The 13,880-nt window shown below is 47.4% G+C and overlaps 1 protein-coding gene across 4 annotated transcripts in view; it reads right to left on the reverse strand.

The window, feature by feature from the left end:
• Positions 1–13,880, reverse strand: part of LOC124036170 (voltage-dependent calcium channel subunit alpha-2/delta-1) — a 132,818-nt gene that overhangs the window by 11,899 nt on the left and 107,039 nt on the right. For all 4 annotated transcript variants that reach the window (XM_046350420.1, XM_046350400.1, XM_046350409.1 and 1 more), the window contains exons 28-36: positions 13,452–13,538; positions 13,227–13,294; positions 13,082–13,120; positions 12,921–12,992; positions 11,591–11,743; positions 10,160–10,212; positions 10,021–10,076; positions 9,325–9,451; positions 1,083–1,195 (exon numbers count right to left, since the gene is read on the reverse strand). In XM_046350420.1, the coding sequence (XP_046206376.1) occupies positions 1,083–1,195; positions 9,325–9,451; positions 10,021–10,076; positions 10,160–10,212; positions 11,591–11,743; positions 12,921–12,992; positions 13,082–13,120; positions 13,227–13,294; positions 13,452–13,538 (768 nt within the window). The remainder of the gene's footprint in view (positions 1–1,082; positions 1,196–9,324; positions 9,452–10,020; positions 10,077–10,159; positions 10,213–11,590; positions 11,744–12,920; positions 12,993–13,081; positions 13,121–13,226; positions 13,295–13,451; positions 13,539–13,880) is intronic.

Below are 13,880 nucleotides of genomic sequence, written 5' to 3' on the forward strand. Positions count from 1 at the left end.
ACAAACTCAGACATATCACCCTGTCTGTGGCAGAGTATTATCCTTTAACACGCTTCCTTACAAACTCAGACATATCACCCTGTCTGTGGCAGAGTATTATCCTTTAACACGCTTCCTTACAAACTCAGACATATCACCCTGTCTGTGGCAGAGTATTATCCTTTAACACGTTCCCTTACAAACTCAGACATATCACCCTGTCTGTGGCAGAGTATTATCCTTTAACACTCCACCTTAAAAACTCAGACATATCACCCTGTCTGTGGCAGAGTATTATCCTTTAACACGTTCCCTTACAAACTCAGACATATCACCCTGTCTGTGGCAGAGTATTATCCTTTAACACGCTCCCTTACAAACTCAGACATATCACCCTGTCTGTGGCAGAGTAGTATCCTTTAACACGCTCCCTTACAAACTCAGACATATCACCCTGTCTGTGGCAGAGTATTATCCTTTAACAACTCCATTCATCACGATTGAACATGACACTGTGATTGGACAGACTCTCTTGCTGATAAATAGTGTGCAATACAGGGAGTGTGTACATTTTATAGCTTAACTCCCTCTATGTGTGAGTGTGTGTGTGTGTGTTTAGTCCTCATTATCAGCATATTGAGTCGTAATAAACTACAGGCCTTTGGTTTGACCCCCCTCTGAACTCTGACGATGACACTTTTACTGTTATACCAGCAGGAAGCTAAATCCCCAGACACATATGTCTCATACACACACGCACACACACGCACACACACAGTGATCCCAACGTGGGCTCCAGATGTTCCATTCAGATACATAGCTCCATATGAATTTAGACTTGACAAAACATCACTCGAGTTTTTCACTCTAGCAGTAATACTAACTAAATGAATGCAACTGTACTACCATGTGTCCTGCTGATGGATGATGTAGTTATATGTGAGGGCACTTCTTATCTACAGCCATGTGGCTTCAATACACAGGCTTGGTATTATGTTGATAATGGTAGCAACATGTAGATAGATACAGTGCTGCTGAGCTTCTGTTACCGTTTGTCAAATGTAGAGGTTTGTATGTGTGTGGGCATACGTGTCAAAGGATACAGGGTTGCTCAGCTTGTCTTAGTGGTCTGGGGTCACAAGACAGACAGGTGGCCTTGGCATCAGTGATCAGAAACACCAGGTTAGTGTGGGGCAGCTTCTCAGCTCGATACATCCTGAAACACACACACACACAGTGTTATCGTAAGATATCTAGCATTATACATCATGAAAGGATGCGAGAAGAGGTGAGAGAGGGGGAGAGGAGAGGAGATGAGAGGTGAGGGAGGGAGGGGAGAGAGGAGAGGAAGAGAGGAGATGAGGGTGGGAGAGAGGAGAGAGAGGAGAGGAAGAGAGGAGATGAGAAGTGAGGGAGGGGAGAGAGGAGAGGAAGAGAGAGGTGAGGGAGGGGAGGAGGGAGAGGGGAGAGAGAGAGGAAGAGAGGAGAGGTGAGGGAGGGGGGAGAGGAGAGGAGAGGAGAGGAAGAGAGGAGATGAGAAGTGAGGGAGGGGAGAGAGGAGAGGAAGAGAGTAGATGAGAGGTGAGGGAGGGGAGAGAGGAAGAGAGGAGATGAGAGGTGAGGGATGAGGGGAGAGGGAGGGAGAGGAGGAGAGGAGATGAGAGGTGAGGGAGAGAGGGGAGAGAGGAGAGGAAGAGAGGAGATGAGAGGTGAGGGAGAGAGGGGAGAGAGGAGAGGAAGAGAGGAGATGAGAGGTGAGGGAGGGAGGGAGGGGGGAGAGGAAGAGATGAGAAGTGAGGGAGGGAGAGAGAGGAGAGGGAGAGAGGTGAGGGAGGGGGGAGGGAGAGAGGAGAGGAAGAGGTGAGGGAGGGGAGAGAGGAGAGGAAGAGGTGAGGGAGGGGAGAGAGGAGATGAGAGGTGAGGGAGGGGAGAGAGGAGAGGAAGAGGTGAGGGAGGGGAGAGAGGAGAGGAATAGTTGAGGGAGGGGAGAGAGGAGAGGAGATGAGAGGTGAGGGAGGGGAGAGAGGAGATGAGAGGTGAGGGAGGAGAGAGAACACTTCCCTTCCATTGGAATGTTATTTTATTCATTCAATGGAATTCAGCATTATTCCAAGACAAAAGGAAAAGGCTCCACTAGATTTCAACCCAAAAACAAATGGAAACACTCCCAACGGACTAACAAAGCTTACACACAAAATGCTCTTATCTGCCTCAGATAAGAGTAAACCATAAACGCTGCTCATTCCTTCTGACTGCGACATCACACATATGGGCTACCGTGGTGATATACACTATATATAAAAAAGTATGTGGACACCCCATCAAATTAGAGGATTTGGCTATTTCAGCCACACCCGTTGCTGACAGGTATATAAACTCGAGCACATAGCTCGAGTTTATAGCCATGCAGTAGAATGGCCTTACTGAAGAGCTCAGTGAATTTTAACGTGGCCCCGCCATAGGATGCCACCTTTCCAACAAGTCAGTTCGTCAAATTTTTGCCCTGCTAGTGGAAAGGTCTAGGCGCAACAACGGCTCAGCCGCGAAGTGGTAGGCCACACAAGCTCACAGAACGGGATCACCGATTGCTGAAGTGTGTAGAAAAAAATAATCTGTCCTCGGATGCAACACTCACTACCAAGTTCCAAACTGCCTCTGGAAGCAACGTCAGCACAATAACTGTTCGTCAGGAGCTTAATGAAATGGGTTTCCATGGCCGAGCAGGCACACACAAGCCTAAGATCACCATGCGCAATGCCAAGCGTCGGCTGGAGTTGTGTAAAGTTCACCGCCATGGAACTGGAAAAGTGGAAAAGCGTTCTCTGGATTGATGAATCACTCTTCACCATCTGGCAGTCCGAGGGATGAATCTGGGTTTGGCGGTTGCAGGACAACGCTACATGCCTAACGAATAATGGTCTGGGGCTGTTTTTCATGGTTCGGGAAAGGCCCCTTAGTCCCAGTGAAGGGAAATCTTTATGCTACAGCATACAATGAGATTCTAGGCCAGCCTTTACTAAAGTATGGGTCGCGACCCAAGGTGGGTTGTGGACCTGCACAGAGCTCCTTTGTGGCAACAGTTTGGGGAAGGCCCTTTCCTTCAGCATGACAATGCCCCCGTGCACAAAGCGAGGTCCATATAGAAATGGTTTGTAGAGATCGGTGTGGAAGAACTTGACTGGCCTACACATATGTGTTATGCAGGTGAATGAGGACCCAAAAGCGACTTGGCGAAAACAGAGTCTTTAATCCAGAAAAGGAAATATGCAATACTCCTAGACAAATCGGAGCGGTAAATAAAGCATAACAAACAATTCCACTCGTAATGACGAGAACCGACTGGAGACTCGATCATAAACTGTAGGTTGCCTCGGGAAGGCACTTGACCGTAGCAGACTCAGACACCTGCTCACCACGCAGCATCTGAGAGAAACACGACACGGCGATACAAAGACACAGCACGGTGAACAATATACAAGGATCCGACAGGACAGAAACGGAAAACAAGGGGAGAAATAGGGACTCTAATCAGGGGAAAAGATAGGGAACAGGTGTGGGAAGACTAAATGATTGATTAGGGGAATAGGAACAGCTGGGAGCAGGAACGGAACGATAGAGAGAAGAGAGAGAGGGAGGGAGAGAGAAAAAAGGGAACGAACCTAAAAAGACCAGCAGGGGGAAAACGAACAGAAGGAAAAGCAAAATGACAAGACAATATAAGACAAAACATGACAGTACCCCCCCACTCACCGAGCGCCTCCTGGCGCACTCGAGGAGGAATCCTGGCGGCAACGGAGGAAATCATCAATCAGTGAACGGTCCAGCACGTCCCGAGACGGAACCCAACTCCTCTCCTCAGGACCGTAACCCTCCCAATCCACTAAGTATTGGTGACCCCGTCCCCGAGAACGCATGTCCATGATCCTACGTACCTTGTAAATAGGTGCGCTCTCGACAAGGACGGGATGGGGGAGGGAAGACAAACGGGGGTGCGAAGAAAGGGCTTGACACAGGAGACATGGAAGACAGGATGGACGCGACGAAGATGTCGCGGAAGAAGCAGTCGCACAGCGACAGGATTGACGACCTGGGAGACACGGAACGGACCAATGAACCGCGGAGTCAACTTACGAGAAGCTGTCGTAAGAGGAAGGTTGCGAGTGGAAAGCCACACTCTCTGGCCGCAACAATACCTTGGACTCTTAATCCTACGTTTATTGGCGGCTCTCACAGTCTGTGCCCTGTAACGGCAAAGTGCAGACCTCACCCTCCTCCAGGTGCGCTCACAACGTTGGACAAACGCTTGAGCGGAGGGAACGCTGGACTCGGCAAGCTGGGATGAGAACAGAGGAGGCTGGTAACCCAGACTACTCTGAAACGGAGATAACCCGGTAGCAGACGAAGGAAGCGAGTTGTGAGCATATTCTGCCCAGGGGAGCTGTTCTGCCCAAGACGCAGGGTTTCTGAAAGAAAGGCTGCGTAGTATGCGACCAATCGTCTGATTGGCCCTCTCTGCTTGACCGTTAGACTGGGGATGAAACCCGGAAGAGAGACTGACGGACGCACCAATCAAACGACAGAACTCCCTCCAAAACTGTGATGTGAATTGCGGGCCTCTGTCTGAAACGGCGTCTAACGGGAGGCCATGAATTCTGAACACATTCTCGATGATGATTTGTGCCGTCTCCTTAGCGGAAGGAAGTTTAGCGAGGGGAATGAAATGTGCCGCCTTAGAGAACCTATCGACAACCGTAAGAATCACAGTCTTCCCCGCAGACAAAGGCAGACCGGTAATGAAGTCTAGGGCGATGTGAGACCATGGTCGAGAAGGAATGGGAAGTGGTCTGAGACGACCGGCAGGAGGAGAGTTACCTGACTTAGTCTGCGCGCAGTCCGAACAAGCAGCCACGAAACGGCGCGTGTCACGCTCCTGAGTCAGCCACCAAAAGCGCTGGCGAATAGAAGCAAGAGTGCCTCGAACGCCGGGATGACCAGCTAACTTGGCAGAGTGAGCCCACTGAAGAACAGCCAGACGAGTAGAAACAGGAACGAAAAGAAGGTTACTAGGACAAGCGCGCGGCGACGCAGTGTGCGTGAGTGCTTGCTTAACCTGTCTTTCAATTCCCCAGACTGTCAACCCGACAACACGCCCATAAGGAAGAATCCCCTCGGGATCAGTAGAAGCCACAGAAGAACTAAAAAGACGGGATAAGGCATCAGGCTTGGTGTTCTTGCTACCCGGACGGTAAGAAATCACAAACTCGAAACGAGCGAAAAACAACGCCCAACGAGCTTGACGAGCATTAAGTCGTTTGGCAGAACGGATGTACTCAAGGTTCTTATGGTCTGTCCAAACGACAAAAGGAACGGTCGCCCCCTCCAACCACTGTCGCCATTCGCCTAGGGCTAAGCGGATGGCGAGCAGTTCGCGGTTACCCACATCATAGTTGCGTTCAGATGGCGACAGGCGATGAGAAAAATAAGCGCAAGGATGAACCTTATCGTCAGACTGGAAGCGCTGGGATAGAATGGCTCCCACGCCTACCTCTGAAGCGTCAACCTCGACAATGAATTGTCTAGTGACGTCAGGAGTAACGAGGATAGGAGCGGACGTAAAACGTTCTTTTAGAAGATCAAAAGCTCCCTGGGCAGAACCGGACCACTTAAAACACGTCTTGACAGAAGTAAGAGCTGTGAGAGGGGCAGCAACTTGACCGAAATTACGAATGAAACGCCGATAGAAATTAGCGAAACCTAGAAAGCGCTGCAACTCGACACGTGACCTTGGAACGGGCCACTCACTGACAGCTTGGACCTTAGCGGAATCCATCTGAATGCCTTCAGCGGAAATAACGGAACCGAGAAAAGTAACGGAGGAGACATGAAAAGAGCACTTCTCAGCCTTCACGTAGAGACAATTCTCTAAAAGGCGCTGGAGAACACGTCGAACGTGCTGAACATGAATCTCGAGTGACGGTGAAAAAATCAGGATATCGTCAAGGTAGACAAAAACAAAGATGTTCAGCATGTCTCTCAGAACATCATTAACTAATGCCTGAAAAACAGCTGGCGCATTGGCGAGACCAAACGGCAGAACCCGGTACTCAAAATGCCCTAACGGAGTGTTAAACGCCGTTTTCCACTCGTCCCCCTCTCTGATGCGCACGAGATGGTAAGCGTTACGAAGGTCCAACTTAGTAAAGCACCTGGCTCCCTGCAGAATCTCGAAGGCTGATGACATAAGGGGAAGCGGATAACGATTCTTAACCGTTATGTCATTCAGCCCTCGATAATCCACGCAGGGGCGCAGAGTACCGTCCTTTTTCTTAACAAAAAAAACCCCGCCCCGGCCGGAGAGGAAGAAGGCACTATGGTACCGGCGTCAAGAGACACAGACAAATAATCCTCGAGAGCCTTACGTTCGGGAGCCGACAGAGAGTATAGTCTACCCCGAGGAGGAGTGGTCCCCGGAAGGAGATCAATACTACAATCATACGACCGGTGAGGAGGAAGGGAGTTGGCTCGGGACCGACTGAAGACCGTGCGCAGATCATGATATTCCTCCGGCACTCCTGTCAAATCGCCAGGTTCCTCCTGAGAAGTGGGGACAGAAGAAATGGGAGGGATGGCAGACATTAAACACTTCACATGACAAGAAACGTTCCAGGATAGGATAGAATTACTAGACCAATTAATAGAAGGATTATGACATACTAGCCAGGGATGACCCAAAACAACAGGTGTAAAAGGTGAACGAAAAATCAAAAAAGAAATAGTCTCACTGTGGTTACCAGATACTGTGAGGGTTAAAGGTAGTGTCTCAAATCTGATACTGGGAAGATGACTACCATCTAAGGCGAACATGGGCGTAGGCTTGTCTAACTGTCTGAAAGGAATGTCATGTTTCCGAGCCCATGCTTCGTCCATGAAACAACCCTCAGCCCCAGAGTCTATCAAGGCACTGCATGTAGCACCCGAACCGGTCCTGCGTAGATGGACCGACATAGTAGTACAGGATCTAGATGGAGAGACCTGAGTAGTAGCGCTCACCAGTAGCCCTCCGCTTACTGATGAGCTCTGGCTTTTACTGGACATGAATTGACAAAATGTCCAGCAAGTCCGCAATAGAGGCACAGGCGGTTGGTGATCCTCCGTTCCCTCTCCTTAGTCGAGATGCGAATACCTCCCGGCTGCATGGGCTCGGTCTCTGAGCCAGAGGAGGGAGATGGTTGCGATGCGGAGCAGGGAAACACCGTTGACGCGAGCTCTCTTCCACGAGCTTGGTGACGAAGATCTACCCGTCGTTCTATGCGGATGGCGAGAGTAATCAAAGAGTCCACACTGGAAGGAACCTCCCGGGAGAGAATCTCATCTTTAACCACTGCGTGGAGTCCCTCCAGAAAACGAGCGAGCAGTGCCGGCTCGTTCCAGTCACTAGAGGCAGCAAGAGTGCGAAACTCTATAGAGTAATCCGTTATGGATCGATCACCTTGGCATAGGGAAGCCAGGGCCCTAGAAGCCTCCCTACCAAAAACTGAACGGTCAAAAACCCGAATCATCTCCTCTTTAAAGTTCTGGTAATTGTTAGAACAATCAGCCCTTGCCTCCCAGATAGCTGTGCCCCACTCTCGAGCCCGGCCAGTAAGGAGTGATATGACGTAAGCAACCCGAGCTCTCTCTCTAGAGTATGTGTTGGGTTGGAGAGAAAACACAATATCACACTGGGTGAGAAAGGAGCGGCACTCCGTGGGCTGCCCGGAGTAACAAGGTGGGTTATTAACCCTAGGTTCCGGAGGCTCGGCAGACCAGGAAGTAACAGGTGGCACGAGACGAAGACTCTGGACTGTCCAGAGAGGTCGGAAACCTGAGCGGCCAGGTTCTCCACGGCATGACGAGCAGCAGACAATTCCTGCTCGTGTCTGCCGAGCATGGCTCCTTGGATCTCGACGGCAGTGTTACGAGCGTCTGTAGTCGCTGGGTCCATTCTTTGGTCGGATCCTTCTGTTATGCAGGTGAATTTGGCGAAAACAGAGTCTTTAATCCAGAAAAGGAAATATGCAATACTCCTAGACAAATCGGAGTAAATAAAGCATAACAAACAATTCCACTCGTAATGACGAGAACCGACTGGAGACTCGATCATAAACTGTAGGTTGCCTCGGGAAGGCACTTGACCGTAGCAGACTCAGACACCTGCTCACCACGCAGCATCTGAGGGAAACACGACACGGCGATACAAAGACACAGCACGGTGAACAATATACAAGGATCCGACAGGACAGAAACGGAAAACAAGGGGAGAAATAGGGACTCTAATCAGGGGAAAAGATAGGGAACAGGTGTGGAAGACTAAATGATTGATTAGGGGAATAGGAACAGCTGGGAGCAGGAACGGAACGATAGAGAGAAGAGAGAGAGGGAGGGAGAGAGAAAAAAGGGAACGAACCTAAAAAGACCAGCAGGGGGAAAACGAACAGAAGGAAAAGCAAAATGACAAGACAATATAAGACAAAACATGACAATATGAATTAGAAAGCAGACTGTGAGCTAGGACTAATCACTCCAACATCAGTGCCCGACCTCACTAATGCTCTTGTGGCTGAATGGAAGCAAGTCCCCGCAACAATGTTCCAACATCTAGTGGAAAGCCTTCCCAGAAGAGTGGAGGCTGTTATAGCAGGAAAGGGGTGACCAACTCCATAATAATGCCTATGATTTTGGAATGAGATGTTCGACGAGCAGGTGTCCACATACCTTTGGTCATGTGGTGTATATGTGGTTCAGATGAACAAACAGCAATTAATAAATCACACACATACTACAGTGCAGTGGAGCAACCGCCTCCTCTTGTCTGTGGAATAGCTCTTTCTTTATGGTGCTCGTTAAAGTTTACATGTCTTTAGTCATTAATATTGAGGAGACGTCAGTCGTCAGTCGCATGGGGCTCATATACCCACTGCAGTTCTACCACATTCAGCCCTCACACCACATGGGAGTTGCAGCACAAAAACAGGGGAAAAGGTTGGGAGAGGGCTCTCAGCAAACATTGTTTCCCCTTGTGTCCAGCTTCTGACAGATCAATGTAATGTGCCTGAACAGAGCTGGAAAACAGAGGAAGGCAGGAAACTGACCCCATTCTGCATCTACAATTATCCAGGAAGGAGAATCTCCCTTTTCACACACACACACACACACACACACACACACACACACACACACACACACACACACACACACACACACACACACACACACACACACACACACACACACACACACACACACACACACACACACACACACACACACACACACACACACACACACACACACACACACACACACCTGGAGCAGTTTCCACAGTCAAGGACTCCCGAGTAGGATCTCTCTTCATTGTCGAAGAAGTACTGAGTCTGCTCTGTGATACAACTCTCCTTAAACATGTTAGCTGACATGTCATCATCTGAGTCCACTAGAGAGAGAGAGAGATACAGAGAAAGAGATAGAGAGAGAGATACAGAGAAAGAGATAGAGAGATACAGAGAAAGAGATAGAGAGAAAGAGATAGAGAGAGAGAGATACAGAGAAAGAGATAGGGAGAGAGAGAGAGATACAGAGAAAGAGATAGAGATAGAGAGAGAGATACAGAGAAAGAGATAGAGAGAGAGAGATACAGAGAAAGATATATATATAGAGAGAGAGAGAGAGATACAGAGAAAGAGATACAGAGAAAGAGATAGAGAGAGAGAGAGATACAGAGATACAGAGAAAGAGATATATAGAGAGAGATAGAGATACAGAGAAAGAGATAGGGAGAGAGAATCCACTCTGTCACCATACGCAACCAAAAACACAAATCAACAAACAAGCAAACCAAACAGGTCTGTGCTTACAACTCCTCCAAATAACTACTCCAAAGCCCAAGGATATTTACACTATATTAACAGCCCATTTAAGCGACAACAAACATATTGTACCTTTATAAATTGACTGTTGTATAATTACGTAATTACATCCAATATACTGTACCCTGACACTCACCTGCCTCTACGAAGCTGGGGAAGATGAGACCGTAGAAGACCTGCTGCATTATCGACCTAGAGAGACAAACATATTAGTGTTGGTCTAAACAGCAGACCATATCTAAACAGTAGTTACAGTAACCAGCCCATTTACTCACCAGGTAGCAGTGGAGGCCCACCAACCTATACTCAGCATGTCTGCTATAGTGGGCTGGAGAGTGAAGAGGAGAGCAGCACTGAGTGCACAATTCACAACATAAGGACAAAATATATGCATATACAGTGCATTCAAAAAGTATTCAGACCCCTTCACTTTTCCAAGATTCGTTACGTTACAGCCTTTTTCTAAAAATGATTCTACACACAATACCCCATAATGACAAATCAAAAACAGTTGTCGAAGTGTTTTAGGTTTTACAAATAAGAAACAGAAATAGCTTATTTGCATAAATATTCAGACCCTTTGCTATGAGACTCGAAATTGAGCTCAGGTGCATCCTGTTTCCGTTGATCATCCTTGAGATGTTTCTACAACTTGATTGGAGTCCACCTGTGGAAAATTCAATTGATTGGACATGATTTGGAAAGGCACACACCTGTCTATATAAGGTCCCACAGTTGACAATGCATGTCAGAGCAAAAACCAAGCCCTACGGTCAAAGAAATTGTCCGTAGAGCTCCGTGACAGGATGGTGTCGAGGCACAGATCTGGGGAAGGGTACCAAAACATGTCTGCAGCATTGAAGGTCCCCAAGAACACAGTGGCCTCCATCATTCTGAAATGGAAGAAGTTTGGAACCACCAATACTCTTCATTAAGCTGGCCGCCCTGCTAAACTGAGCAATCGGAGGAAAGGGCCTTGGTCAGGGAAGTGAACAAGATCATGTTGGTCACTCTGACAGAGCTCCAGAATTCCTCTGTGGAGATGGGAGAATGGAGCAAAGTACAGAGAGATCCTTAATGAAAACCTGCTCCAGAGTACTCAGGACCTCAGACTGGTGCAAAGGTTCACCTTCCAACAGGACAACGACCCTAAGCATACAGCCATGACAATGCATGAGTGGCTTCTCTGAATAGTTTCTGAATGTCCTTGAGTAGCCCAGCCAGAGTCCGGACTTCAACCCGATCGAACATCTCTGGAGAGACCTGAAAATAGCTGTGCAGCGACGCTCCCCATCCAACCTGACAGAGCTTGAGAGGATCTGCAGAGAAGAATGGGAGAAACTCCCCAAATAAAGGTGTGCCAAGCTTGTAGCGTCATACCCAGGAAGACTCACGGCTGTAATCGCTGCCAAAGGGGCTTCAACAAAGTACTGAGTAAAGGGTCTGAATACTTATGTAAATGTTATATTTCCCTCTTTTTTATAGGTTTGCAAACATTTTCTAAAAACCTGTTTTTGCTTCTCGTGATGAGGTATTGTGTGTAGATTGCTGAGGGGAAAAACGATTGAATCCATAGTTGAATAAGGCTGTAGCGTAAGTGAAGGGGTCTGAATACTTTCTGAACACACTGTATGTAACAGAAGAGGTAACCAAAGCAAGATAATACATTTACGCATGTGTGTGTGCTGTGTGTGTGTGTCTCTCACCACATAGACAGATCGTGGCCCTGCAGCAGCCTTGCTGTCTCTCTCAGGATCGCAGACTGACTGGTAGTCGTAGGTCTTGTTGAAGGAGTACAGAGACGTGTTGACCAGACTGATCATCACGACTGGGTCTACCTCCCCAAAGAACTGACCAATCTGTATTCAGGGAACAGAGAGCGTTCAACTACCACACCTACACATTTATTCATAAAGAACTGACCTATCGATACACACAGAGAACAAGGTTGTACTCAAGACACCCCACAGAGAACTAGAGGAGCATTCAACAACCAAAGACGCAAAATGGACGCCTGCTCTATGCATTAGAAAGCCTTGATCCAAAATGAATGGGGAGGATTGAACTACCTAATCCAATTTAACTAGTACAGCCAAAACATGCCATTCACTTGGATTGAAGCCTGCAGGATTCTCCTAGGGAGTATAGTAGGATATAGTAGGATATATATAGCATATAAGGAGTATAGTAGGATATACAATGCAGATTCAGCATGACTTTAGACCACATGAAATGTATGAAAACATCTGTCCAACTTTGATACAGGGGTGAACTCTCTCTTTAATAGGGGTTAGCATAACAGAGTGGGAACCTCTCCCTTTCTCTCTCTCTCTCTCTCTGATACTGTTCCAGAGACTAACCCTTTACTCTGCTGGAGAAGCAGACTTCTGTACTACAGGAGCTTTTAAACACACTCTAACAGGACACAATGGGCTCAGGACAATGCCATACCCATGTCATAATCATGTCATAAGGCGTATATATGACCTATTTGAGTGAGTGATGGATTGGAGTCATCCAGGTCAGATGGAGCAGGGATGGAGAGAGGAGCAGGAGAAGAGATCTGGTGGCCAGCCAAACCAATGAAAACCTATTGGTACTCATTCCAACAGGAGTGTCTTGGCTTTAAGACATTGGATTTATGTCCTACTAACTTCAGGATACTGTAGATGCCATAGAGCCATTTTCATTCAGATCTGTGCTTTAGATACTTGTTTGTTGTCAAATATGATATGGCATTCAGTATTAATGAGTGTTAGAGATGCAGAGGACAATACAAGAGAATCATATCTTATCATGATAGTCAGAGGGGTTGGCTAAAAGCATATCCAGATCAGTTCAACCGATTCCATAAGGGCCAGTTTCCTGGAGACAGATTAAAGCTAATCCTTTCCATTGAACGTGTTTTAGACCAGGACAAGGCGTAATCTAGGTCTGGGAAACTGTCCTATAGCCAGACAGAATGTTGAACCTGCTCTGGTAGAGCAAACATACATCGCTCTGACAGAACAAGCTGATTGGTTGATGGAGACTCACCTGAGTGATATACTCATCCTGATTGGACATCAGCAGGAAGCCACCATCATCCAGGATGACGCAGTCAACGTGCTGCAGAGAGAGAGAGAGAGAACATCAGTCAGTATAGAACATTATCAACATTTCAAAATATTTTTCACAAGTAAGATAAGCCATAGTACCTTATTATTCTTCAGACAGCCACAGATTTCATCCTTGCACTGCAAACACATCAGAACACACACCACCATGTATGAAGGGCAACTTGTTGAGCAAACAAAATATAAGTGATAGTTTCTTAACTATGGGGAAAAGTGTTTCTCTTACGTTGACTTTGATGGTGGCGTTCATGAAGTTGTTCATCCAGGCGGAGACGTTCAGTTTCACCCCCACCACTACAAGACATATTCAGAAAGGCTTTTTCATAGCCCTTTAGAGAATGATCTATGGATGGTTCATCTCATTCTCCAAGCTGTCAGTTTTACTTCAGAAGTACCCCCTGCAACAACTAAGCACCCGGCTAAGGGGATGGGGACAGTATTGTCCACTCACCAGCTGGTTTGAGGTTGACTCCATCTATGTTGAGGTCTACAGCCTTGCTCACCAGAATACCTGACTCATAGCCTGACTCCCTGCTCTCTGCAGCAGAGAGAGAGTGAGGGAGAGCAGAGGAAAGAGTGTCAACACATTCACATACAGTGACACTTGTTTGACAATGACAGTAATTGTGTGAGGCTTGGTAAGAATCATTTCTGATGAATATAATCTTTGTTTGTTTGGTCTGATGTAAATGGACAAATGGCCTTAAATTATGTGTGGCTTGGCAGTATGAGTACATACTGCAGTATAGTGTGAGTGAAAAACGGAATCTTATACTGAGGGGAGACAAGGATTCTTTAACTCAGAGATCTGGTCTATAGAGTACTGTAATACTACAGGGACATACACAGAGGTGGAGTCAAAAGTAGCAGAGAGAGAGAG

The sequence above is a fragment of the Oncorhynchus gorbuscha genome, linkage group LG01, assembly GCF_021184085.1.
Source record: "Oncorhynchus gorbuscha isolate QuinsamMale2020 ecotype Even-year linkage group LG01, OgorEven_v1.0, whole genome shotgun sequence".
Lineage (NCBI taxonomy): Eukaryota > Metazoa > Chordata > Actinopteri > Salmoniformes > Salmonidae > Oncorhynchus > Oncorhynchus gorbuscha.